Source organism: Ursus americanus, chromosome 18 (assembly GCF_024610735.1).
Source record: "Ursus americanus isolate L20-20 chromosome 18, mUrsAme1.1.p, whole genome shotgun sequence".
Lineage (NCBI taxonomy): Eukaryota > Metazoa > Chordata > Mammalia > Carnivora > Ursidae > Ursus > Ursus americanus.
In genome coordinates, this window is record NC_142144.1 from 7,493,630 (window position 1) to 7,519,644 (window position 26,015).

Below are 26,015 nucleotides of genomic sequence, written 5' to 3' on the forward strand. Positions count from 1 at the left end.
CGCCGGTCTTGACTCGGCCCCTTCTCTCCCTCCCCATTAGCTCCATCTTGGTTCTCATCAGAGTGAGTTTTCTAACGCGGGCGGGGGTGATACTGTCACACCCTTCCCCAGCGCTCCCTGCCCTTGGCCTAAATTATGCCCAAGGCCAGACCTTCAAAGCTCCCACGGTCCAGGCTGCCCTTCCAGCCAAGGGCGCGGCGTCCTACACTCCGGCCCCTGCCTCGTGCTGTGGCCACGCTGAGCCACTTTCGTGCCTCTAAATCCAGGCGGAATTAGGCACCGGTGCCGCCGCCCGGGGCTGCCGCGGAGCGGGTCCAGAGCTTTAGGGCCGCGCTTGTCACTCGACTGCAGGGATTGGTTGACTCACTCGGGCCTCCGCGGCCGAGCGCGCAGGGCCGGCCTCCAATCTGCGTGCCTCTAGCGCCACCGTGCGCCGTGCCCCCCGCACAATCGGCGCTTCAGGCAAAAGAAGTCGATTGCCCTGGGTTGTTACCTCCAGGGACCGCTTCAGGTAACAGAAAAACGAAAAGGGATCCCTACTTAGTAACCACGGGTTGTTTGGCTCAGTGACTCCATGTGGGGACCAAGGAGAGGGGAGCTGGGATGAGGGACCGAGTCGTCATTAAAGGGTCCTTGGGGCAGGACAATTTCAGGCTCAGGATGAGCGCTGTTTTTCATAATGGAACTCAGCCCTCCTCACCCCCTCCCGAGTCAAATCGAAGAAACCCCTTGAGACGGACCTCCCCACCCCCTTCAAGGGCAAAGCGTTCTGCCAGCTGTGCGTGTCACCCTCTCGTCCGGTCTCGGTCCCCGAATGTGCCGCGGCCGGCTGCACGGCCCCTCCCACCCCAGCCCCTCGCGAGGCCCCCGGATCGCGGGACAGCGGCGGCCACGGGGAGGTCGGTTGGGGACGGTCCTTCTCGAAGTCTCCCGCGATGTCCCCGCCAGAGGACAGACCCCTCCGGGAGACAGACGGACCTCGGGCTCGGCGCCGCCGGTTCCCAGGGCGGAGGACGCGGGGCGGAGGGTCTGCGCCGTCTAGGGTCCCCTCGCAGCCTCCAGCCGCGCCCGCCGCAGCCGAGGCGCCGGGTAAGCGGGCGCCGGACCCGCAGCTAGACCAGAGCGCGGGGCCGGACCTCGCGGCGCGGCTAGCGGCACCGGGTCCTCCGGCCCTCCAGAGGGCGCTGCGGCGGCCCGGTCCGCAGACCAGCCTTTCAAGCGGCCAGGCCCGGGCAGAGCCGCGGGCTGGGGCGGCAGAGCCAGCTCTGCTAGTGGGGGCGGGGCGATTGCGGCGGGGGTTCGGGGAAGCCAAGTGCGCGGGCCGAGCGCGAGTGGGGGACCGACGCAAGGCTTAGGGGCCACTTGGATGGAGGCTGCGGGCGTCGCGGGCAGGTGGGGTGACCGGATTTGATGTGTAATGCTGGCTGGATTTGCAGAAGAAGGGGTTAGCGGAGTGGGGGAGGGAAGCCTTCCTCCCACTTTGTTCAGAGGCCAAAGCGAAAGGTTGGGGGTGCTGTTATTGACACAAAATAGGCACGAGGGAGGGGTGGGGGTGTGGAGAGGGGCTGGCATCGGGGCGTGACGACGCGAGAAAGGCTGGGGGCGAGGAAGGTGCATTGGGGTCGGGCGGCCCTGGAAGGACCGAGCCCTGGGAGTGGGGGAGATGGCAGGCTGGGTTGGGCATTTGAGGGAGGGACTGTTGGCAGGGTTTGCGGGAAAGTGGCGGGAGAGGGGGTTATTGAAAGCGGGGGGGTGCAAATGCGGCAGGCTCTTGGCGGAACTGGGGTGTGGCTTTGAAGCTCAGTGGGCAGGTGTTTGAGGGCGGTGGGCGGGGGCGGATGGGCGTGGCCGCAGGGGTCCGGCCTTACTCCGCGCCCCCCCTTCAGCCACCATGTTCAACCAGCAGCAGCAGCTCCAGCAGCTCCAGCAGCAGCAGCTCCAGCAGCAGCAGCTCCTGCAGCTGCTCCAGCAGTCCCCACCGCAAGCCCCACTGCCTCTGGCCGTCAGCCGGTGAGTTCCCCTCTGGAGGGGTGGGCGGCTTCCGCCCTGCCACTCACACCCCTGTCGCGGAGACCCCAGCCCCGCCCTTTCTCCCCGGGACATCCCTGTTTCAGTCCTGGAAGCCGTCAGTTCCCACCTTAAGACGTTCCTCTGCGTGCGGTAGAGAGGGGCAGAGAATGGAGGGGAGGGCAGAGGGAGGGTCTGGCTCTCCCAAAGCCCTCTGACACCCCCTCCCAACACACAGGGGGCTTCCTCAGCAGCAGCCCCAGCAGCAGCTTCTGAATCTCCAAGGTGCCAGCTCCGCCTCGCTGTTCAACGGCTCTGTGCTGCAGAGAGCTCTGCTTTTGCAGCAGCTGCAAGGTAGGACTGGCCCCTGCTCACTGCATCTCAGTGGTGCGGTCCTAGCAGCCCTAGCAGCCCCGTTTGCTCGACATGGCCTCACATCCCCCCGCTAACTCGAGAGGAAGCCACTCTTGGCGTCCTAGTTGGCAGATGCGGGCTGTGAGGCTCCAGGAGGTGCCAGTCCCAAAGTTGCTCGGCTGGACGCAGGTCTTGGTGATCCCAGAGGTGTGCCCTTGGCCATGGTGCTGGCTCTGTGTGCAGGACTCAGCTCAGCTCACTCCCGTTCAGATTAGAGGAGGTGATGGACGAAGACATCTCTTTGGACCACTCTCCCTCACATCCCATTTGATAGATGAGGAAGCTGAGAGCCAGAGCTGGGGGAAGTCAGTTGCCCTGGCTCATATGGCTAGATGAGGGCCTGAGCCTTCTGACCCGCTGAATCTCTGGGTGTCTCTAGCCATATGTAGGAAGCCTGTGCCCTTGTCTCAGTTTCCCCATGTGGAGAGCAGTCTCTCTCAGCTCTTCCTTCTAAGGTGCTGCTCCAGATACCTCAGCCCCTTGGGTATTAGTCTTAGGAGCCCAGTGACCTGGGGCCAGCTCAGGTTCAGACCCGGCCCCTCCCGCACGGTAGCTGTGGCTTGCTGTGTGGTCCTTCTGGGTGGTGCACTGTGCTGAGATTTTTACAAACACAATTACTCGACTCTGCTGACAACTCTGGGGGTGGGCAGGGAGATACACTCATGATCCCATTTGACAGATGAAAAAAACTGAGGCCTAGAGAGGAATCATGTGCCCGTGGTCATACAGGGAGTAGGTGTGGATTGGAGGGAGAGTTAGAGCCCAGGTCTTGCTACAGAGCTGTGTTCTTAGAGACTAGGCTGTCCTGCCATCCAGCAGGGTATGCTGCCAGGTCAGAATATGTGATGGCTGTCACTCCCAGCCCTGCCACACAGGCGTGGAAGGTCCTGGAGTTGATTTACAAATGATCAATGGATAGGTGGAGAAAAAAAAACAACACACAGGGACCCACAATGTATACATATGTATTTCCCCCTATTTCTTTCCCATTTTAAAAGTCACACTTGTCAAAGAAACGTGAAAAAAAATTTTAGTGGATAAAGAAACCCAAATTGTCATAGACTCACTCACCTCCTGAAGGAAAACAAAAACAAAACCAAAAAAACACCTGTCACGGTTTTGGTGTATTTCCTCCCATTTTTTTCCAGAACCCAGACTTGGGAATCTGTATATGATCATGGCTGGTTATTGACATGGAAGTGAAAGGCTGTCTCTTACTGCTTTTTCATGGAATGGAACGGCATGATCGTTTCCCGGATGATTTGAGTCTCTAAAAGGATTATTTTTTAACAGCCATTCATATTCCACTGGAGGGCAAGCCCTCGTGTACCTAACCTCAGCTGCTTCCTTTTTCTCCCTACCCCACTTTTCTTTTTCTTTTTCTTTTTCTTTTTCTTTTTCTTTTTCTTTTTTTCTCTGTTTTAAATAACACGGGGATGAATATCATGGCTTTTTTGGTGGGTTTTTCTTATTGTTTTTAATTTTTAATTTTGTATTTATTGGAGAGAGAAAAAGAGAGAGAGAGAGAGCACGAACAGGGGGGAGGGGCAGAGGCAGAGGGAGAAGCAGACTCCCTGCTGAGCAGGGAGCCTGATGCGGAACTGGATCCCAGGACCCTGGGATCGTGACCTGAGCCGAAGGCAGACACTCAACCGACTGAGCCACCCAGGCGCCCTGAATATCATGTTTGAGACGATTTTCTTAGAATGTATTCTGAAAAGTAGAAAAGCTGCGTCGGGGGATGGTTGTTTTATGGCTCTTGATAAGTATTGCCAACTTGCTTTCCCAAAGGACTGGACCAGTTTGCACTGCCACCAGCCACGTATGACAGTACCGGTCTCACCATGCCCACAGCAACACTGGGTATTATATGCTTTTTTTTTTTTTTTAAGTATATATATATATATATTTATGTATACGTACATGGTTTACTAACTTGGTTGGCAAAAAAGCTACATCGTTAATGTTTTAGTTTACATTTCTTGGAGTGCTAGTTCAGTCGAATGTTTTTTATTTGTCTGTTAAACACTGATATTTCTTTTTGTGACTTGTCCATGTCCTTTGTCCATTTTTCTTTTAGGTCTTTGAGATCTCTTGATCTTACCATTTTTAATAGCCAGTTGGCAGTCTCTGTGCACATACGCGTACATGTATTTGTTTCGTTTTAAGTTAATGTTAATTGAATACTTACTGGACCCCAGGCACACGTGTATACCTCACTGAATCCTCATAAAACAGCGAGTCAAGCACTATGATTATCCCATTGTACAGATGAGGGAACTGAGCCTAAGAAGGGGGATTGATTTGTTCAAGGTCACAGAGCTTGGGCTATAGGACTTGAACTAGGTGTGACAGCACATTTGTCCTCAACCCCTATGCTTCCTGTCCCAGCTTTGGAGCAAGGATTCGAGCTGTCTTTTATGGCTCAAACCCTTCCTGAGCACTGGGCCTCTGAGTTAGATGAGGCGCCTGCCCTTATAGGAGTTCCCAGTGTGGTTGGGTGGTGGGCGGTGGGAAGCAGACGAGGAAATTGTGTGGGTGGTCCTAGAACAGGGAAGCTGGCACCTCTGGGGACACAGAGCAGATCTGAGAAGGCCTCTCAGAGGGTAAACACCTAAAGGGACATCTGAAGGATGACCAGGAGGTAGTGGGGGCAGAATAGCCCAGGCAGAAGGAACAGCATATGCAAAGGCCCAGAGGCGGGAAGAAACGAGGCTTGTTGAAGAATGCACAGAAGCATATGGCTGGAGTGTAGCAGGTGCATGTGTGGGGAGAATGGCAAGAAAGGAGGTCTGGGAGGAGGGCAGGGCCGGACCCCCGCAAGCTGAGGAATGGGCTCCTTTCCAAGCAGCAGGGAGCTATGGAAGGATTTAAGCAGGTGGAGAGGGGTGAAGGCAGAATGAGCAGAGACCCTGGGCAAGATACACCTCCGCTTCGTGTCTGTTTGGTCATTGGTAGAGACCTGCTGGTGGCTGGGCCGAGTGACTGAGGCCGTGCATGCGAAGTGCTTAGCAAGTGCCTGGTGCCTGATAGACTTTTGATGGGGCGGGGGGGCGGTGAATGGGATAGGACAGTATCTTGCTCTGCCTGGGACCACTCCGTCAACTTGCTGGTTCTCCCTATGGATACTGTGCTGGGTCTTTCACACACCTTAAGGTGTGCCCTAAAGTATGTCGGAGGGCGAGCAGGGTTGCAGGTGACAGACGAGCTGCTGACCAGGGTGTCCCTCTCCTCCTCAGCTGGAGCAGAAAACCAGCCCTAAAGCCCCCTCACCACCAACGCCCAAGGTGGGAATGGGCCTTTGGCTCTCATCTGTCTCCTCTGGCTGCTATTGTGTGGGAAGGGTCCCTGTCAAAGTCATCTGTGCTGTTTCTATGAGGCTTTGGGGGGCTGACACCGGACCCTGGCCTCTACCATCCAACCACATTGTAACCCCTCTTCTCCCCTCTTCCTGCCCGCAGGTAACCTCCGTGGCTACAACCTGGCAGCCCCGAACCTGACGGCCCCCAGCCTCACACCCCCCCAGCTGGCCACCCCAAATCTACAGCAGTTCTTCCCCCAGGCTACTCGGCAGTCCTTGCTGGGTCCCCCTCCTGTTGGGGTCCCCATGAACCCCTCCCAGATCAACCTTTCAGGGCGGACTCCCCAGAAACAGGCCCGCACCCCCTCCTCCACCACCCCCTATCGCAAGGTGAGTGGTGGCCGGGGGGCCGAGGGTGGGGATGGGAATGGGAAGGTCACACTTGGGCATCGGCCCCGCTCCACCCACATGGCTTACGCTGGGCCTTCAGGCAGGTCACGTCCCTTTTTGTCCTCAGTTTCCCCATCTGTAAAAAGGGGGGGTAAGTTGGCCTCTTCTAGGGCTTCCCAAATTTCAGATATTCTTGAACCTCCGATGCGACTTTTTCCCTGTCCGAACACCACCAGTAATTTTTTGACCTAATGTTTCTCTCTTTGCAAACACACGGAGGTACAAATGACACCGGACACTGTGGTCGTTTTGGGTGTCCTGTAACGGTCTCTGTTAAATCCACGCTGCCCCATAGAGAGAAGATATGAGCTGTATATGGAATTTAAATTTCTCTCGTTATCACATTAACAAAGGAAAAAGAAACCGGGGAAATTAATTTTACCAACAGATTTTACGTAACCCAATATGGGGGAAAATATCATTTCAACCTTTAATGGATATTTAAAAAATGAATGTGGCACTTTACATTCCTTGGTCTTTTGTACCGAGGCTTCAGAATCTGGCGTGTATCTCAGTTTGGCTGGTGACGTTTGGAGAGCTCAAAAGCCAGGCTCCTGAGGCCAGGGGCTACTGTCTGCAGTAGCCTAGCTTTAAATGAATTAGCTTCTCAGTTACATTTATTTAACAAGGAAACATTATGTCGCTACCTGAAATTTTAAAAACAATCTAAATTAATTGCTGTGGGTGCAAGTAAAAGAAAGGTAACGGGGTAAAACAATGTTACAAAACCCTAAACTCCCTACTGTTGCCATTCGAAGGTTCTGGAACTGCACCCCCAGCCCCTTGTGCCTTGGGGGCGTTGTGTGAAAGGTATCAGAGGAAGTGCTGCCTGAGATAAGCAGAGTCAAGGAGACTTGCAAGGGGATAACTTCCCTGGGACTGTCCTGTCCCTGAGTGTCCCAGCACCTCCTCACAGCACGCTCCAGAGAACATTCCGGGGCAGGGGTGGCGCCCCTCCTCTCCGGCTGCTCTGAGGCCAGCCCACATCTGGGGGTGAGGCATTTCCCTCCAGAGAGGGGTCCCAGCCTCCAGCCTGCCAGCTGGGGCCCGTCCTCACACGGTCTTCTTGTCTAGTGCTCCCCACCACTCATTTTACATCTGGGGAAACTGAGGCTCCGGGAGTGGGGTGGAGGCTGCCCTGGGCCGAACAGACCCAGAGCCCAGGCCTCCTGACTTACAGGCCAGCAGTGCCCGTGTCGTGTGGGGTGAGAGCCAGAGAGTTTCTGAAGGGCTGAAGTCTTGATGTGGTTCACGTTTCCGCTCGGTGCTAGTTCCTTGGGCTTAGGAGGAAGGGGGGAGGCTGCTGGCGGGCTCCTGGGGCTAACTGGAGTGCCCGGGAAGAGCCAGAGCCGTGCATTTATTTAGCAAACATCTGTAAGTCCTGTAGGGGCCTCCGTGGTGTGGACAGCGCTTCTGGCCTAACCCTCCTGGAGGTCTTAGGCTGGGGAGCAGGGTGGTAGTGATGGTGAGACATTCATGCAAATGATGTTTCCACCAATTAAGACTGTGGAAAATGCCATAAAAAGGAAGCCCAAGCTCCTCCGGGAACCTGTGTTAAGGGTCTACGCTGGGGTCAGGAGGGCTTCCTCTTAAGAGGTGCCTTTGAGGCTCTGGGTGAAGGCCTGCGGCAGGAAGAAGCCTAGGACTTTGGAGAACCAGAGAGAAGGCCAGTGTGGACATAGAGAGGGGGAGCGGGAGAGTGGGGAAGCTGGCTGGAGGTGGGGGTCTGGGGCAGAGGTCAGATTGGGTGGTGGTTTGGGGCTTGGGTAAGGAAGGAACGCTCTACACTCAGGAGTACAGGAGGAATTCTGACTGAAAGAGGCAAAAGACATGACCAGGTTTGCATTTTAGAAGGATCCTTCCAGCTGCTTCGTGGAGAAGGCGCTTGGGGAGTCAGGAGGGGCCCCTGTATCCCCCAAGTCTGGGTTAACAGCCAGGCAGCTAGATGGACCCGTCTAGACACGATTCCTGGGGTGGTTAGAATCATCTGTGGGCAGCTCTGGGCCAGGCCCCCCAGAGGTCCCCGGGCCCCTTCATCCCCTAGGGGACTGTCACAGCAGCTCTTGGGCCAGGGTGTACTTACGAGGGTGGGTGGCCGAGGTCAGAACCAGTTTCTGAAAGGAAGCAGGATTCTTCTTCTCAGACGATGCCCGTGGAAGACGAGTCAGACCCCCCAGAGGGGTCTGAGGAAGCTGTCGAGTCCCGAACAAACACGCCAGAAGGTAAGAGAGGGGCAGGTGGGTGCAGGGTCAGTGATGGAGGCAGACCTGGGGGGCAGGGCTGTTGGTGTGGCGGGAGCCCAGGCCCCATCTCTCAGAGTTAGCTTGTGTTCTGCACGGTATCGGCAGTCGCTCATCTGCCCTCCGTTCCAGACCAAGATTCCCCACCCCGCCCAGACGACATCACTAAGGAGAAACACACGCTAGCACCTACACCCGTGTCCTGTGAGGCGCCTGAGCCACCAGCTAAGAGGTCAAAGAGGTAACCGATGCTGAAAACCCGCCCCGGCCCAGGGACCCTATACTCTCATTCTTACAAAGGCTGGGGATGGGTGTAGGGCAGGGGGTCTGGACCCTTCAGGGAGCTAGAGGAAGGAAAGGGCCTTGGTGTCTGGCTTGGAGGAAGGTCAAACCCAAATCTGCATCTTACTTGGGAAGGCCCCCTAGCCAGAGAGTCTCCGGTGTCTTCCCTGGGACTGAGCCACCTGGAGGCAGGCGAGGTGGCCAGGTTGGAGAGGTGAACATGTCCATCTGGGACCTCAGAGTGGGCAGAGGGTGGGTGGCTTTACAGGACCTTGGATACGTATTGGCAGATTGTGGGAGGTGGGGTTGAATGATCCTCCCAATTTATTAAGGCGCGGCTGGGGCCCCGAGAGCTACAGGCACTTCCCCCAATGCCCAGCTTGTACTTGCTAGATCTAGGACTGAACTTGGGGGAGACACTGGAAGATATCTTTTGATCCTCCCTAGCTCAGAGTCGCCCACAGACAAGGGGCCCCCCGGGCAGCTGCAGGCAAAGGTCCAGCCTCGGGCCCGCACCACGGCACCAAAGCAGACCCAGACACCGGAGCTGCTGCCTGAGCCGCCGGAAGCCCGAGTGCTGCCACGATTCCAGCCACGGGTCCTGCAGATCCAGGCTCAGGTACAGCCGCAGACGCAGCCGCAGATGCCCCCCGTGGACGCCCCGCTGCCACGCAAACAGCAGAAGCAGGCACAGACACAGACCTCTCCCGAACACGTGGGGCCGCAGCAGGTGCAGAAGGAGGCGGAGCCCCAGAGACAGGTGCAGCTGCAGGCACGTTCCCAGCCGCAGGGGCAGGCGCAGCTGCAGAAGCAGACGCAGACGCAGACGTATCCTCAGGTCCAGCCGCCAGAGCAGCCACCGAGGCAAGCTCCAGGGCCGTCGCCAGGGCAGCCGCCTGACCAGACTGAGGGACAGGCTCAGACCCTGGCACGGGTGTCAGTGGCAACATCGGAGGCAGCCCCGGCTCCGATTCGTTCTGCCGTGCTGGAGACGCCGCCGGATAAGAGAGATGTTGGAGCCGGTAAATGAGCGCTGGTTCCCAGTTGCCTCGTGGTGGGACAGCCCCGCCCGGACCCTTGGCTCTTTCCCTGGTGCTGTGAGGTCCCGACCAGAGCTCGGGGCTGTCCCCACCAGGGGCTTCAAGGTCCTGGCTGGCGGTAGAGAAGGTGGCTGTCAGGCCCAGGTCCCTCAGGCCCGGTGGGAGATGGACCCATCTATCATTTCAGGCCTGGAGGAGGCCTCGCCAGAGCCAGCGGGCGCCCAGGTCGGCGTGGAGAGCCAGGAGGAGTTGACCAGTGGCCTGGATGTGGGAGAATGTGAAAAAAGAGCAAGAGAGATGCTGGGGGTGGGTAGCCGTGCTCCTGGGGCTGCTTGGTACCGCGGGACCGGCGGTGGGAGGGCCTTCCTGCCCCCACCCCTCAGGGCCCCTCGCGCTTCCCCACCACCGTGGGCCATGGGCCAAGCAGACTGGGTTTGACTGTGGCTCTGTTGCCTTCACGTCACCTCTGCTCTGAAGAACTGGAGGTACTTTGGGCGGCAAGTCCCTTCCAACCTGCTCATCCCCAGACTAGACCTGGTTCCCTCACACGGGAGCATTGCTGTCGTGGAGAGAGCACAGAGCGAGAGCCTACGCGTGCGGTTGGGGTTCCAGCTCTGCCTCATAGTGCGACGAAGGCCAAACCCGCTCCCTTCTCTGTGCCTCTGTTTCTCCATCTGTCGCGTGAGGGTGGGGTAGGGTGGACTTTACAGTTGGGTGGGCTTAGGTTTGAATCCCGGCTGTAGTACTTCCCTAGATCTGTGAGCCTGGACAGTCACCTACCAGCTCAGCGCCTCAGTTTCCCCATCGGTGAAGGGGGCTGTCATGAGGGTCCGGGGAGACGCGGCTCATGGATGTTTGGCACAGGGGCTGGCCCACCACAGGTATCCCACCGGTGGTAGCTCTGCCCCTGCCCCTGGTGCAGGTGTGGGGTGCCGGGGGCTCCCTGAAGGTCACCATCCTGCAGAGCAGCGACAGCCGGGCCTTCAGCACTGTCCCCATCACCCCCGTGCCCCGTGCTGGCGACCCCGCGTCTGCCGCCCCTGCCGCCGGTGGCACACCCGCTAAGCAGACCCTCCAGTTCTTCTGCTACCTCTGTAAGGCCAACTGCAGTAGCCAGCAGGTACTGCCGGCCGGGGCCCGGGGAGGGGGGTTCCGGTGGGCAGAGTGGGGGTGTGGGCGGGGCGTGCTCAGGCCTGGCCACCGTGCCCGAGTGGCCCCGTGGGCCCTGTGAGCGCTGTCCACGGCAGCTGTGCGTCCGCTCTGAAGACGCTTCCTGACCAGCCAAGAAGTCAGGGTCTGAGAGTCCAGCAGGCCGGGTCCAAATTAGCCCTGACTAGCCGTGTGGGTCCCGAAGGCAAGCGCCCCTCCTGGTGCCTCCATTTCCTCGTGCGTCAGATGAAGAAGCATTTAGAACCCACCTTGCTGGGAGGTTCTGAGGATTCGGTGACTCGACGCTGAAATCTCGAGCCCCAGGCCCAGCGCAGAGTGAGCATAGTAGCCTTAACAATAGCATCACGCTTGTATCATTATGACCATTTGCCGTTGCTGCCTGTGTCAGCCGGAGCAGAGCCGCGGGGTGGAGGTCAGTCGGACTGCTCCTTGTGCCTGAGGGGCTCACCCAGGAGGAGCTCTGGCTGCCAGGTGCTCCCTCGCTGCCTCAGGTCGCCATCCTCCTCCGGCCCCCACAGGGCTGTCGTAAGGATGATGGCCTCGGCGGCAGCGGGGTGCCTATGAAGCTGAGGCTGCAGGCCTCCTCCCTGGGCCCCGCACTGGCCTGCCGTTCCGGGGCTCACCCTTCATCCCACCGCAGGAGTTCCAGGACCACATGTCGGGGGCCCAGCACCAGCAGCGGCTTGGGGAGATCCAGCACATGAGCCAGGCCTGCCTCCTGTCCCTGCTGCCCGTGCCCCGGGATGTCCTGGAGAGAGAGGACGAGTGAGTGGGGGATCTCGGAGGCTCCGTGCTGGGGGGGTAGATGGTCTTGCAGGCCAGGCAAGGCCGAGAGGGGCCCTGAGTCAGCCATCTGCAAGGTCTGCCTTTGGGGTAAGTATTGCTCCCCGCCAGAGGCCTCTTCACACCATTAACTGTTTACCCATGGACCTCAGTCTTCCTCTTCTGTAAAATGGCCTGGTGAAGGGCGCGGTGCAAGAATTCATGAACTAGATAGTCTCTTAAGGGGCCATCCCGGCAGGAACAATGTGACCGTCCACGTGGGAAGGAAGTGGGTTATGGCACAGACCCCAGCTTCCCTGGCATATGTGGTGACCCCAGCTGGGGGCACGATGGTGGGGATCAGTCACCTTGTGGCCTGAGGTGACAGCTACCCTGCATCTCCCCCTTTCATTGTCATGAGTGCTTCAGTGATCTGAACTATGAGTCCTCCCGGAGCCCAGGACTAGCTCAAGGGCTGAGGAGGCCTGGTGGAAGCTGGAAGACCTTCCACCAGCCTGTGGGCAGTCACGGAGCCCTGCAGGGAGGCGAGAAGCTGGTCCCCGCTGCCTCGGGTTGTGCTGGGGGGCCTGGGCTCTGTCTCGCAGGACAGCTGCCTCTCGGCTCCAGGTCTCCTGATTGTTCCCAAGAATCTTGAAACCCAGCTTTGTACACGCAATCTCCCAATTTCAGAATGTTTGCAGCTGGTTCAGAATCAAAACAAACCAAAGCCTAGGGAGGCCGAATCCAACCCCATCACGGGCTGGACAGGCCCCGAGGCAGGGGTTGGGGAGTCTGCCGGGAGCGCTCCCGGAGCGTCACAGCTCGGAGCTTGCTGCTTGCATGCCCTGGGTGACAGAGCGCTCTCTCCAGAGGCAGCGGCGTCCCTGTCAGGTGGCTCTCACTTTGAGAAGAACTTTCCGACGTGGTTGTGTAGCACGTTTTCGAGCTTTAAACCTCCCCCTGCTCGAGGACCTGGGAGTTATACTTAGATGAAGTAATCATAAATACAGAAGAAAGGTGACTCCCAAAGGATTCCTTGCAGATTGTCATGGTGAAAAAGTTTGATTGAAAACTGTCTAAAACCTCCACCCCCGTGCGATGAGTTAGCTCAGGCTCGTCCACTTGCTGGAATAGCTCCTAATAGGACAAAACCAGGGAATCCACGAGACCGTGGAAACGGGTACGATGCAACGTCAGGTTAGAACAGGGTTCAAATCTGCATTTGCAGAACGAGCTCTGTTATATAAAAACCTGTCTTGTGACACAAGAAACCTGGAAGGACGTGGCCCATCCTCTGAACAGGCTTCAAGTGCAGGAGGCTCACTGAACCATCTCCTGCTGACGTCTCCCCTTGAAGCCTCACTGGGGCCCCTGAGGCCACACGGCGTGGCAGTCCCTCAGGCAGGCAGCGTGTCCTCCTTTCATCTAACACAGACAGAAACTCAGGGCCGATCCCGTGCCTGGCCCTGGGACCCTGGGATGGAGTCCTGGCCTCCCAGAGCTCACCACAGTCCAGCAGGGCAGAGAAGGGATCGGGTCATCCCTGTCCCTTGTAGAAAATGCTGTGGCAGTGGCCCTTGGGGCCGCCAGAGGGGAGTCTGGCTCACAGGGAGGGGCAAGAACAGCTCCAGGACCGATAGGGCATCTAAACTGAAGGATAAAGAGTTTTCAGGGCCAGATATGCTCAGGTGCGTCACTGTCCTGCTGGCCTCCTGGGATCCCAGATGCTTCCAGATCTCTCCCCCAGCCAACCTTCCTTGGTTATTATTCTTGTCTAAGTATTCTTCCAGACGCATCTCAGAACCGCTGTTAAGTTTCTGAAAACACAGCGTGTTGAAGTAGCGTTATATTTATGGAGCGTCTTGGGAGAGCGGCTGTCTTTCCAAGAGCACTGTCACACTCCTTGTTCTGATTGTCACCATTCAGAGAGCCCCCGCCAAGGCGCTGGTGTCACACCTGTCAGCTCTACTACATGGGGGACCTGATCCAGCACCGCAGGACGCAGGACCACAAGGTACGAGCTGTGAGGGTGCCCACAGCCCAGCTGTCTCCTAGCCATGGGGCTCATGGGGGTCCTCCTGGCAGCGCCTCTCTCCCCCCGCCCGATCTCTGTCCTCCATTGCCACCCGCCGTCCCGTCTGGAAGCCCACGGTGCAGGGAGGGCCTGTGTGTGCCCATGTTCTGGGAAAGGGGCGGAGCACAGCCAGCTGATGACAGGCATGGGGGCCTTCAGGTGGGAGAGGAGGTGTCACCGGGCCCAGCCTGGCTGCCCCTGGAGACACCGCCTGGCACCCACTTGCCTGCCCTCCTTTCGTCAGATCGCCAAGCAGTCCCTGCGACCTTTCTGCACTGTCTGCAACCGCTATTTCAAGACCCCCCGCAAGTTTGTGGAGCACGTGAAGTCCCAGGGGCACAAGGACAAAGCCAAGGAGGTAACCCCAGCTCCCTCGGAGGCCATGGGCCCAGAGAGGCCCAGAGCCTTGACCGAGGCCACACAGTGGGTTGAGGTTTATCCTAGCCTGAACTCGGCAGGTCCAGAGGGATTGGGACTCTCAGGGGTGGGGGTGGGGTGGCACCTCGGCTGCCCAGAGCTGACCTGAGTCCTGGCCCGCTCCCCTGGGCAGCTGAAGATGCTTGAGAAGGAGATAGCCGGTCAAGATGAGGACCACTTCATCACGGTGGACGCTGTGGGCTGCTTTGAGGGCGATGAGGAAGAGGAGGAGGAGGACGATGATGAAGAAGAAGAGATCGAGGTTGAAGAGGAATTCTGCAAGCAGGTGCTTGGGTGGTGGAGGGGGCGTGGGAGGCAGGCTGGGGGCTGGAGCTCACCCCACCTCCCAGTGGCCAGGGGGCACAGTGCTGGCATTTTAGGCACTAACGGATGCCACGATATAGTATAAGCAGGACTGTATTCCATGTGACTAGGCGTAAATACACATCGTGAGGACCGCAGGGCGGCCGGTAACAGGATATTGACCTGTGTCGAGGGAGGGAAAAGGGCATCTTAGGCCAATAAGGGCATGGAGAGAACTATGCGGGGTACACAGAAGTCAGCATGAGATGAGGATGATGACGATAGTAGCAGTCAGCGCTTTCTGAGCATTTATTATATGCCAGCGTGGACCAAGCACTTTCCTGGCTGAATCTCATGGACTTGGATGGCAGGAAGAGAGACTCCAGAGCCCGTGCTCATAAGGCCCCAGCTCCACTGCCTCCTATGAGCGAGGAGCTGGGGGAGCTTGGGTTCTTTCCGTGTAAGAAATGAAAAGCAGCTGCTCTGAGCCAGGCCCTGGTGCTGGTCATGGGGATACGTGGGGATCAAGGACCCTGCCGGCCCGGAGCTTGCTCATTGCCAGTTCCGGAGTGGTGAGGGGCTGTGGTTGGAGGGCTGCGAGGGCGGTCTTCAGCCCTAAGCAGGTTTGGGGTGAGGCCACTCATTATATGCAGTCAGCAGCGGCATGGCCTCGGGCAAGCCCCTTGGCTTCTCTGGGCCGCAGTTCTTCTGCTTAGACGTAGTGGCCCCAGCTCAGGCCGTGAGGGCGGGCCAAAGCCAGGGTGGCAGAAGGAAGGGGTGGCACTCTCGGAAGGCACATTCGTTTGCCTGGTAAGTGGAGGAGGGCACTACTAAGCGTGGTGGGACTGCCGTGGCTGGAGTTGGATGGCCTCGTCTGGAAGGGGCTCATGTCCAGCAGGTGAGATGAGGGGTCCTTGATCTGGGTCCTTGACCCAGCGCCCCTGTGACTGAGGTCACTACAACATCAGGAATTCAGGGAGCTGGCAGGGGGCTCGTGGTTAAGAGTGTAACCAGGACTTGGGGCTCACCAGGGTTAACTGCCCTGCTCCTCTATAAACCCTGGGCAAGTGAATTCATGTGCCTGGACCTCAGTTTCCTCTTACGTAAGATGGGTGAACCATAAAAGGTTGTTATGGGATTCAGAGATGATACTCGTGATGTGTTGGGCACAGCTGGCATGGATTATGGTCACTGTGGAAGCAGGAGGGCTTCCTGGAGGAGGGGACTGATTGAGCTGAACTCAAAAAGTATAGATTGGGAAGGGCACTCTGGCGGGATCAGCATGTGCAAAGGCTCCGAGAATGCCACGCACAACCTCCTGGATATCATCCTCCTGGGAATCGAGAGGGCCGTGTCGAAGAGCATGGGTAGAAACCAGGCCCCACCTGCGTTTTGGAGGAGCTCAGGGGCAGCTCGAACCGAGGCCCACACTTGCGTATTTCCAGGTGAGGTCCAGAGATATATCCATAGAGGAGTGGAAAGGCTCAGAGACCTACAGCCCCAACACCGCATACGGTAAGAGCCTAGCCCTGACCGCACCTGCAGGAGCTGAGGCCCCTGGACCCAGCCCCTCGGGGTCCCAGCCACAGCATCCTGGCCAGGTGGCTTTTCCCTTTCTCCTCTTCTCTCCTCCCACCTGGAGGGTGGGCGAGCAAATGGGCCCCTAGAGAGGGCGGGCCAGCGGGCTGGCCTGGGGGATAAGTGCATAGTCGCTGCTGTCTCACAGGTGTGGACTTCCTGGTGCCCGTCATGGGCTACATTTGCCGCATCTGCCACAAGTTCTACCACAGCAACTCAGGGGCACAGCTCTCCCACTGCAAGTCCTTGGCCCACTTCGAGAACCTGCAGGTGAGCTGGGCCTCCCGCCCCACCTGTCCACACTAGCTGAGATGCGTATGGCCAGCAGCCACCTCCCTCCTGTGCTTGGCCTCAGGCCACGGGCACACCCCCCAACAAAAGGCCCAGCCCACAGACGGAACCTGAGCAGGGGTGGGGCCCAGCTCTTCCTGCTGTTGTCCTGGGGGATGCTGAGTGGCTGGGCGGCCAGGCTCTTAGCTCCAGAGCTCTGGCCCAGGGAGGCTGAGTGCATCACACACACACACACACACACGGTCACAACATGTCCAGTGCAGTCTCAGCCAGGCTCGGGAGGCAGCTGCTGGCAGGGAGCATGCCAAGTGGGGAGGCCCTGCCTCATCTGTACCTTCTGTGTCCAGAAATACAAGAAGGCCAAGAACCCCAGCCCTACCAGCAGGCCCGTGAGCCGCCGGTGTGCGATCAACGCCCGCAACGCCTTGACTGCTCTGTTCACTTCTGGCGGCCGCACACCCTCCCAGCCCAGCCCCCAGGACACAGCCAAAACTCCCAGCAAGGTGACAGCCCAACCCCCTACGCCCCCACTACCCCGGCGCTCAACCCGCCTCAAAACCTGAAAGAGGGAACGCCTCACACCCACCCCATCTGGGTCTAGGTCTGCTATGCTTTTTAGAAGTCTTGTGTGGAAATTTTGACATGGTTGGTGTTTTTACTGAAAATCTAATAAAAGAAGGTAGTTTGGCTGTACAGTGCCCACCAGCCCTTCTGTCTGGGTGGACAGGGGAAGGGGGCACCCCAGCCAGCTCTCAGCCAGCACCCACCGTCTTTAGGCATGGTGTGGTGGCTGAGCCGGAAGGCCACAGATGGGCTCCCTAAGCAGGGCCTCCGGGGTCACAAGGCACTTTATCTCTCACAGCCTGTTGACCTCTTTAATGGGGTTTTCAGGGCTAGGAAAGCATTTAACTCAGATCTCATTTAATCCTCACAGGGACCCTAGGGGGCAGGTCTTATTGTGGTCCCCAAATTATAGGTAAAGAAACTGAGGCCTAGCAAGGTCAAGTGACTTGCTAGAGGTCATACATCGGAAGAGTGGCCAGGGTTTGCCCCGGGCCTGGGCTCTGGCCTCCCTCTCCAGCTGGACCCTGTGGAAACTGAAGTGTAGGAGTGGGGGGCCTCCCTGTCCTCTGGTTCTGAGTTTGTGGTTCAATAGCAGGGGTCCGCCCTTTTTGTCAGGCGACCCTGAGATGAATCATCAGCACATGAGGCCCAGGAGGAGTGGGTTCTTTAGTTCTGCTATTTCCCCATTTGAAAAAAACCCCTAGAGGTAGACAACCAGACCAACGTTGTGATTGGCCAGCTGGGAAGATGGAGGCCAGGAGCAAGGTTACACAGCATGAGGAGCTGGCCGTCTAGCGATAGGCCCTAGGACCCAGAGAAGCTGAGTGTATCCACAGGGTCACACAGCACGTCCCATGCTGTCTCAAATGGGCTGGAGAATCAGCTACTGTCCAGGAGGACACCAGGTAGGGAGGAAGCCCTGCCTCACCGGCTCCCTGTGTGTCCAGAAACACAAGAAGGCCAAGAAGCCCTACCCTACCAGCAGGCCCATGAGTCACCAGCATGTGATCGGTGCCTGGAATGCCTCCACTGCCCTGTTCATCTCTGGTGGCCAGTGGAGTCCTCACCCCAGGATACAGAGGAGAGGCACAGTGGTATTGGAGACCCGTTTAATGTGGACATTCAAGGCCCAGGCAGAGTGGGGAGTGCCCTGGAATTGGGCAGGCAGGCAAGGTGGGTGGGTCGCGGGCCCACGCCTGACCCCAGGAGGAGATGTCGGGTGGTGGGGGCTGACCCGGGCATGCCAAGGGGAGTACCGGAAGGGTGACTGAGGCAGGCAGACCCACCATGGGACCTGTAGTCCAGCCCTTGAGAAGGTATCTAAGCCAGGTGGTGAGTGCCCAGGCCAGAGCCTAGCCCAGGGAGGCAGGGCTGGGGCTTGTGGGGGGCTCCCAGAACCTAGGTACTGGCATCACTAGGGGCCTCTCCGAGCTGCTGCTGGAACTCAAGGCGTGTCTGCCGGTTGGACTCAAGCAGCTCCTGGAGACGGGCGTGGAGGTGGTCGTTCTTCTCCTCTAGGTGGTCTAGACAGGAGTTGATCTGGTCCAACATGGAGTTGATAGCAGCATATTCTGGGAAGAAGGGAAAAGAGAGCCAAGGTCCTATGTCTCCTCAGGGCTCACAGACACCTTACCCAACACTGTTCCCTGGCCTGCGGGACAAAAGGGCTTTGGGCAAGTCCCTCCTCCTTTCTGACCCTCTGTGTCACCATCTGGAAAATGGGTGAATACCAAAAGTGAAAGGATTTGGAGAAGTAATCTTAGTGCACCATCCTTTTTTCTAGGGTTAGGGTGGTCAGGGGGAGGTCGGCCAGTGTCCCGCCCAGGAAGTCCTGCCAGGTGCCAAGTCTCCTGTCTACTTCCTTCATCAGCTGCCTGGAGGCCAGAGCCCACCTTCCTGAGTCAGGCAATCAAGGCCTCTGTCGTCTCCCCCCCCCCCCCCCCCCCGCAGGCCCTACTCTCCAGCCCTTCAGAGGCTTCCCCTGCCCTGAGGGAAAAGCACCGCCCGGACTCCGAGGCCCCGCCTCCTCTCTAGCCCCGCCTCCCAAGCCCTTCCCTTTCCCTGGTCCCTAACCACCTCTGGGCTCCCTAAACGTGCTGTTGCCTCTGCCTGCAATGCGTCCTTCTATCTTCCCTCCCCTCTCCTCCTGGATGAGTCCCTCTCATCCTTCAAGTCTCAGCATGGAAGTTGCCACAGGGAGCTTTTCCAATTCCCCAGTCGGGATCGGGCCTCTATTCCCCATCCCCCTGCCCTCCACACACCTCCGCGGCCCTCACCGCAGGCTTGACTGCTGTGTGTGCTGCTGCGTCTCCCTCACCAGACCAGAGACTAGAGAGACGCGGAATGTTGTTGTGTTCACTGCTGTCTTCCTGGTGCCCTTGTTGTCACACAGTAAGCACTAGTTGACTGAATGGATGAATGAGTGAATGAAGCCTCTGACTTTCTAGCCTTTCTGCCTTTGCTTACCTGTCTCTGCCACTCAGAATGCCTCAACCACAACAGTTATTTAAGGACCAGCTCAAAACGCCTCCTCTTCTAAGAAGTCTTCCCTGGTCTCTACCAGAAACCATCACTCCCTCCTCCATGGCCACGCCTGACCTGCCTCTCAGCAGCACAGTGTCCCTTAGGATCCAAGGTCTGGGCCTGTGCCCACTGCAGACCCAGTTCTGAGCCAGCCCATGACTCAGATACACTCAGCTGCCAGTCTGGGACAAAGGGGGAAGCAGCTGGCAGTGTTTGAAAAAGGCCAGGGCTGGACAAGTGCGTCTGGGATGTGGGTGCAAGTGTGTCTGCGTTCTGGGGGAAGAGCACCATCGCCCAGAGCTGGCACACCTCACAAGAGGCCAGAGTCCTGGAAAGTCCCTGCTGGATCTTAGAGTCCAACCGCCTTGTGGTACCGATGGGAAAACAGGCCCAGGAAGGGACCTGCCCAGGATCCTCCCGCTGGTTGGCGGTACAGCCAAGATTCAGAGGGAGCAGGGGCACTTGGGTTTCGGTCCCAGCTCTGCTCCACCCCAGCAAGTTACTGCGTCTTTTGGGAAGGGAATAAGGACTGGATTGTTGTGATTCTGATATATTAAGAACTCAGACAGGGTCTGGCCACAGCAAGTACGTAGTAGATGGTCATTATGAACACTGCACACACTGTCATGAGACACAGGCCCGAAGCAGGAGGGGGAAGGCGGGGGGAGTCTCCACACCCCTGGAGCCAGGCTTTATCTGTGTCAAGGGCACTTGCGGGTGCTAAGCCTTTGCCTTCTGCCCGGGACAGCCACCTCCCCACTGCACTAAGTCCTGTGAATCTGCCAACATCCACTCAGTGTGACACCTGAGCGGCTTTTCCTGATTGCTCTCGCTGCCACCGCAGGCTTCCTTATACACTTCTGGCTGCTGTCCACCTGCAGTGCCCAGGGCAAACCGGACAGCCTACTACTTAGCACCCTGTGGGAGGTCCTCTACCTCTTTATTAAATGCAGACCCCGGGTGATCAAAGTGTTCTGAAACTACTGGGATGGATGTACAATTCTGAATATCCTAAAACCCACTGACGTGTACAATTTAAATGGATACATTGTATAATATGTGAATTCTAGATCAATAAAGCTGTTACCCAAACAAAACAAAAAGACTCCATACTTACCTCACATTTACTAAGTCCTGCCCTCCGACCTGAGAAACCAATCTTTATTGCACAAAAGAGAAAAAGAACCACTCACCGAACACCTGCATGCTTCAAACCTATTACCTATTTTCCATTTTTCCATTTGTTTTTTTCTTCATTTAATCCTGACACATCTCAATGCAGGAGACACTAATCATTATTATTTTACAGATGGGGAAACTGAGGCTCCCCAAGGTGAGAGGGGAGCTGATGGTTCTCTCTCCACCCCCCACCCCCCCGCAGTGCTGTGCAGGCAACAGGCTGCTCTGTAAGCAGGTCACATTCACCCAGGCTCCGGGTCACATCAGCAAAGGTGGCTGGAGATGCTGACTCAGCAGGGCGGGTTCGCCCACCCAGACAGCCCCTCCTCCTAAGTCAAGAGGGCCCACCCGCCCCACCCCCTCAGGAGCCTCCGTCTTCACAGGGGCTGCAGGAGTGGCTGGAGCAAATGCCAAAAGGGCGAGCGATCCTGAAGCGGCCTCAATTTCCCCACCTGTAAAACGGGGCCGGTTACCCGCAGTTCTCGGGTGCTGCGGTTTCCAAGGACCCACTCGCAGGTGCTCGCCCTGAACCCCCCCGCTGGCGCCTGCAGCCGCAACCTGCCAGGGACGAGGGGTGGGAGGGCTCCACGGTCCCTTCCAAGCCCCCAGCCCGGCCCCGCTTCCCCTTCCCAGGAGGGTAGCCCTGAGAAAGCAAAGGTCGCTTCAACAGCTCCCTGGGGTCACCTGCTTCCCCGAAGCCGTCGTCCTCGCCTTCCGCGCCCGCCTCCACCGGCATGCCCAGGTCCCCGTTGGGGCCCGACATTGCGGGCTCGGGCGCCGCGAGGGCCGCGCGACGGTGGAACCCAGCGACCCTCGCGCCCACAGCAAGCGCCGGGCGGAAGGTGGAGGCGCCGGATGGAACGCGAGGCCGGAAGAGTGGAACAGCACGGCGGAACGCGGCGGGGCGGCCGGGGCCCCGCCCCCAAGGCCGGAACCTCGCGGCGCGAGCTCCGCCCCCTCCCCGCCCCACCGCCAGAGCTCCGTCCCCGCCCGCCGTCAGTCTTCGGCACCACGTCCCGAGTCCCGCCCACTCCCTGCCTCACAGACGCGCCCCGCCCCGAGCCCCGCCCCCTCCCGGCTGTCAGGCGGGGTTGTCCGCGGCTGCCCGCCACGGAGCTTAGGTGGTGGAGATCGGGTCCCTCAGCCGGGACTCGGGAGCCCGGCAGAGGGACAGGGCCAGCCTGGCACCTCCGCTTCGCCCGTCCTGCCGTTGGGGACCTGCGGGTCGGCGAGCCGGCGCCTCCGCGTGGGCGAAGTCTGAAACGCGTTGTCTCTAAGGCTCCCTATGGCTTCGGAAGATTTACGTTCACAGCCTCAGTGCGAGTCACGGTCTGTGTGGCACAGTGCTGCGCGTGGCTTCAGGATAAGGTTGGCCCAGCTGCCATCATCTCCCACCCCTTTTACCAGCTGAGAAAGGGAGGCCTGCCCCAAGTCACCCACCAAGCCACTGTCGCTCCTGAGCTGGACCCAGAGGTAGCATCCTGGCCAGGGGGCCGGCTGAGTTAGGCTCACTCACGGGGAGTCCCGTAGCTGTAGCTGCCAGGGGGCCCCCATGGCTGCAGCAGCCCGGTGCTGGTCTCACATCGGTGCTTCCTGTGGGCAGGACATCCTTGGGATAGGGGTCAGACCTGGGTATGTCCCGAACAGCCCTGCCGTCCATTCCCCCCCGCCCCGCCCCCCGACGGCACAAGGGTCGCTGCATTCCATTGTGGCCTGGCCCTGGGAGCCCCGAGCCCGCAATGGCAGGACCCAACGGGGACCTGGGTATGCTCCAAATGATGACAATGGGGAGGGGATCGTCTGTGTCCCAGAAGCTATCCCACCATCTCACCTGAGGAAGGTGGGGTCCACAGCCTGCCGTCAGAGCCACCACTGACATGCACACTGGCAGCCCTGCCTTCTCCTCCCTGAAGCAGGTGGAATGGAGGTGAGGCCTGCCTTGAACCAGTGAGCAGGGCTGAGAAAGAAGGAGGCCTGGGCATCGGCCTTTGGCTGATGGGTTAGAGGCCCTTCTTAGGACCACAGCATTTCGCCAACCAGGAAAGCAAAGCCCCGTGAGCCCTGACTGGCATAGAAACACCCGTATCCGAATGTGGCACACAGGTCTGCAGAGACACGGCAGAAACACAGGCCACCAACGTGGATGTGCTGACATAATCCAAACACATTTATCCCTTTAAGCACGAGACACCCAAACAAAAACACAGACACATGTTTTTCTCTTAAACGTGAAATCACACATGAGATCAATAGGACCTGACTCTGTCTAGACCAGGGGAAAACACGCAGACTCCAGGGCACAGGGGGAGGGGCAAACAAACCCGCAGAAAGTCACGTAGGTTCTCAGAAACAAGCCTAGGCATGCACAGATCTGCATACCCCACGGGTCACAGCAGGTGGCTGTGCGTGCGTGGAGCCAGCTGCTGCACCCAGGCATGCTTCTAGGCCGTAGGAGGGATGCCATCCCTCCCCTACCCCATCGCAACCTAGGCCTCCCCTACCCCATCACAACCTAGGCTGCTGATGGGTGCCTGGTGAATAGACTGAAAATACCATGCCTTGAAGGTCGTGCGGTGAAGGTCATGCCTTATTTGTCTTGCCTTGAAAGTATTTTACCTTGGCTTGAAAAACCAGCTGTTTTTAACCCATGGGGAACACTAGAAACGTTTTACAAGGGGAAATTACCAAATTTTGTAGCCTAAGTAGAGGACATTGACGGAAAACAGTAAAGACAGAAATCCATCATGTTCTAAGCAACATTTCAACTCCTGTGGTCCTTACAGACAACTTCCCTAGGAAATGGTTCCCGGTTGGGTTTTAGTTCAATTGGGTACTGGTTTCGGCCAGCTCCGAGTGGAGGTCCCGAGGCCAGAAGTGGCTAGACCGGGAATGTGGAGGGGATCGCATTAGATCAATCAGGAGGAAACCTCACCCGGGAGTCTTAAGATTGGCAGCCGTGCTAGTCACTTAGGTGGCTGTCCCATGCCCAAGACAGATGACTTTGTGTAAGGACAGCAGTAAAAAGAGGACATCAGGTTTCTGGGACATCAAGTTACCGTCCCGGCCGGGGTACTAACTTCCAGCCAAAAGGCAGGCCTTTTCCTCCCCATAGAGTAGCCATGGGCTAGAGGATTACATTACAGCCTAACCTAGTGACATGAAAGTGTTCCAATAAGACCATACTCCGTGAAGAGCCCCTGAAAGGAGAGTAAAGGAAGAGGAAAGTACTCACCAATTTTGCACCGAAACTCAGAGTCCGGATGTAAAGACTCAAAGCCCCACGTTGGGCGCCATATGATGAGGTTGGGGAATATCGGTGAGGTTCAGTGGGGTGGAGTCCGGAGCTGACGACCAAGAAAGAATTCTTGAGGCATCTTTGGTGCAAGATTGGTGGTTTATTAAAGCACGGGGACAGGACCCATGGGCAGAAAGAGCTGCTGCCCAGGTTGTGAAGGGTGGCTGATTATATGCTATGGGGTTGGGGGAAGGAAAGGAAAAAGGGAGGTTGAGAAAATACTTTCATATGTTAAAGAAGACTCACAGGATACCGGAGGCCTTGCCATTGTCGGGTTAAGGTTGTTTACCCCTCTAGTAAGGTATTAACATGAAGATAGTTGGGAATTTACTGGAGGCTGCAGATTATAAGGACATTTAATTGTAACTACATTCCCTTCCGGAAGCCAGGTTATTGGTAGAAATGCTTCGTTCTTGTAAACTGCTAAGGCATTTGTAAACTGAGGGAGACTTAAGTCTTGCAGGATTGTGGTATCTATAGGTTAACTATTTCTCTGCCCTTTAGGGCAGCCAGGAGTGCCTGAGGAATGTCACCTACATCCCATGGTGGGGGGGGGGGGCTTGCGGGGTGTCAGTTTCTGCTTTGTCCTCAGCTTGCCTTCTGTTCCCTCATCAATAGGAAGTATTTTGAGATGAGAGATTACCTCGGATTATCCAGGTGGGCCCTAAATGTAATCATAAGTGTCCCTACAAAGAGGGAGGCCGAGGGAAATTTTACTGCAAACAAGAGAGAAGGCCATGGGAGGACCTCAGCAGAGAGAGAGAGAGATCTGGCGATGCCACACTGCTATCTCTGAAGAAGGAAGAAAGAGCCCCAAGGCAAAGACGGTGATTCTCCCCGAGAGCCTCTGGAGGAAGCAGAGCCCTGCTGAGACTCCCGGTTTAGCTAGTGAAAGTGATTTCAGACTTTCGGCCTCCAGAAGCATAAAGGAATCAACGAGCATTGGCTTAAGATGCCGGCGTGTTATCATTTATTACAGCAGCAAAAGGAAACGAATAAAACCCGGCGACCCGGGAAGAAACACAAAGCCCCTTTGTGTCTTAGGAGTTTGATCCTGGGGGACCCGGCAGCCCCAGGTGGTGCCAGGAAGCTGCATGGCTTGGGCCAAAGCAAAGAAACTGTCTCTGTTGCCCAAAGTGGAGCCCAAGCACCAGGCATGCTGGGGGCAGCTTCCCAACAACCCCCCCCCCCCCCGCCCCCAAGCTCCTGGTGCACTGGCCCACAGTCCCTTGCGTGCCCTTCTCAGTGTGGGCCTTTCTGGGCTTGGGCAGAGGGAGGGGGAGAAGCAGACTCCCCGCTGAGCAGAGAGCCTGATGCGGGGCTCTGTGCAGTGCTCTGTGCAGGGTTTATCTCAGGAATCTGAGATCATGACCTGAGTTGAAGGCAGACACTTAACCAACTGAACCACCCAGGTGCCCCCTGACCCAGACTCCTAAGACTGCAGCCTATCTGGTGGCCCTGGGTCTCAGGCCTGTCCTGCCCCCTCAGGGCTAAGGCTAGGACTGCTCAGAGCTCCAGTATTTCCCCATTATCCTCCCTCCCCCAGCCCTCCCCCCACCCAAGGGTAAGTTTGCAAGTCCCTGGGGAGGATGAAGCCTGCGTGTCTTCAGCACCTTGCTTCCTCTGGCCTCGGAACTTGCAAGGGGAGAAGCGGCCAGGGAGGGAGTTCAAGTGTGGGATGTTGTGTGACGCAGTTCAGATTGTGTGATGCGGACACAGAGGGGTGAACAGAGGCTGGTCAGGCCCCACACACACAGGCCCAGCCAAGTGGTGGGTATAGGCCTGGAGCCCTCAAGTCTTCTGGAATCTGGATTTCTGGCAGCATATTCTCCTGTTTGCCTCCCCTGGCTCTGCCCCTGGTGATCCAAAGGTCATCACAGAGGAGAGATGTGGGTGAAGGACAGCACCGGAATGGGGTCAGTGTGGACACTGCCACCCACCAGTGGGCCCATAGGGGGCTGGCAGAGGGAAAGGGGACCACCTCTGGTGGTTCTGTGTGCTGGCACAGCCGCAAGCTGGGCATGCTTCTGCCCCACCCACCGCGTACCCCTCTTGCCCTGGCTGCAGTCTTCCAGGATCTACAGGGTCCTGGTGAAGGGTGGGTGACAGCACCTTAGCCCCCTGA

General features: G+C 57.8%; 2 protein-coding genes across 10 annotated transcripts; one reads left to right on the forward strand and one right to left on the reverse strand.

Moving 5' to 3' along the window:
- Positions 1 to 1,065: 1,065 nt before the first annotated feature.
- CIZ1 (CDKN1A interacting zinc finger protein 1) lies at positions 1,066 to 20,550 on the forward strand. Of its 9 annotated transcripts, none has more exons than XM_087869334.1 (18): positions 1,066 to 1,089; positions 1,887 to 2,010; positions 2,246 to 2,361; positions 4,213 to 4,284; positions 5,883 to 6,112; positions 8,301 to 8,394; positions 8,521 to 8,653; positions 9,142 to 9,716; positions 9,922 to 10,040; positions 10,657 to 10,854; positions 11,545 to 11,669; positions 13,593 to 13,680; positions 13,985 to 14,098; positions 14,291 to 14,443; positions 15,906 to 15,975; positions 16,187 to 16,308; positions 16,677 to 16,832; positions 18,677 to 20,550. In XM_087869334.1, exons 2-18 carry the CDS (start codon positions 1,892 to 1,894, stop codon positions 18,680 to 18,682), a joined length of 2,490 nt encoding a protein of 829 aa, XP_087725460.1. In that variant the 5' UTR covers positions 1,066 to 1,089; positions 1,887 to 1,891; the 3' UTR covers positions 18,683 to 20,550. The 9 variants fall into 9 exon arrangements, with proteins under 9 accessions (XP_087725460.1, XP_087725459.1, XP_087725457.1 ...); XM_087869333.1 differs by having other exon boundaries at positions 19,377 to 20,535; XM_087869331.1 differs by lacking the exon at positions 18,677 to 20,550 and having other exon boundaries at positions 16,677 to 17,022.
- BBLN (bublin coiled coil protein) lies at positions 17,989 to 21,492 on the reverse strand. Its single transcript, XM_045771075.2, has 2 exons — positions 21,280 to 21,492; positions 17,989 to 18,464 (listed from the first exon to the last, which is right to left on the reverse strand). Exons 1-2 carry the CDS (start codon positions 21,356 to 21,358, stop codon positions 18,292 to 18,294), a joined length of 252 nt encoding a protein of 83 aa, XP_045627031.1. The 5' UTR covers positions 21,359 to 21,492; the 3' UTR covers positions 17,989 to 18,291.
- Positions 21,493 to 26,015: the final 4,523 nt, after the last annotated feature.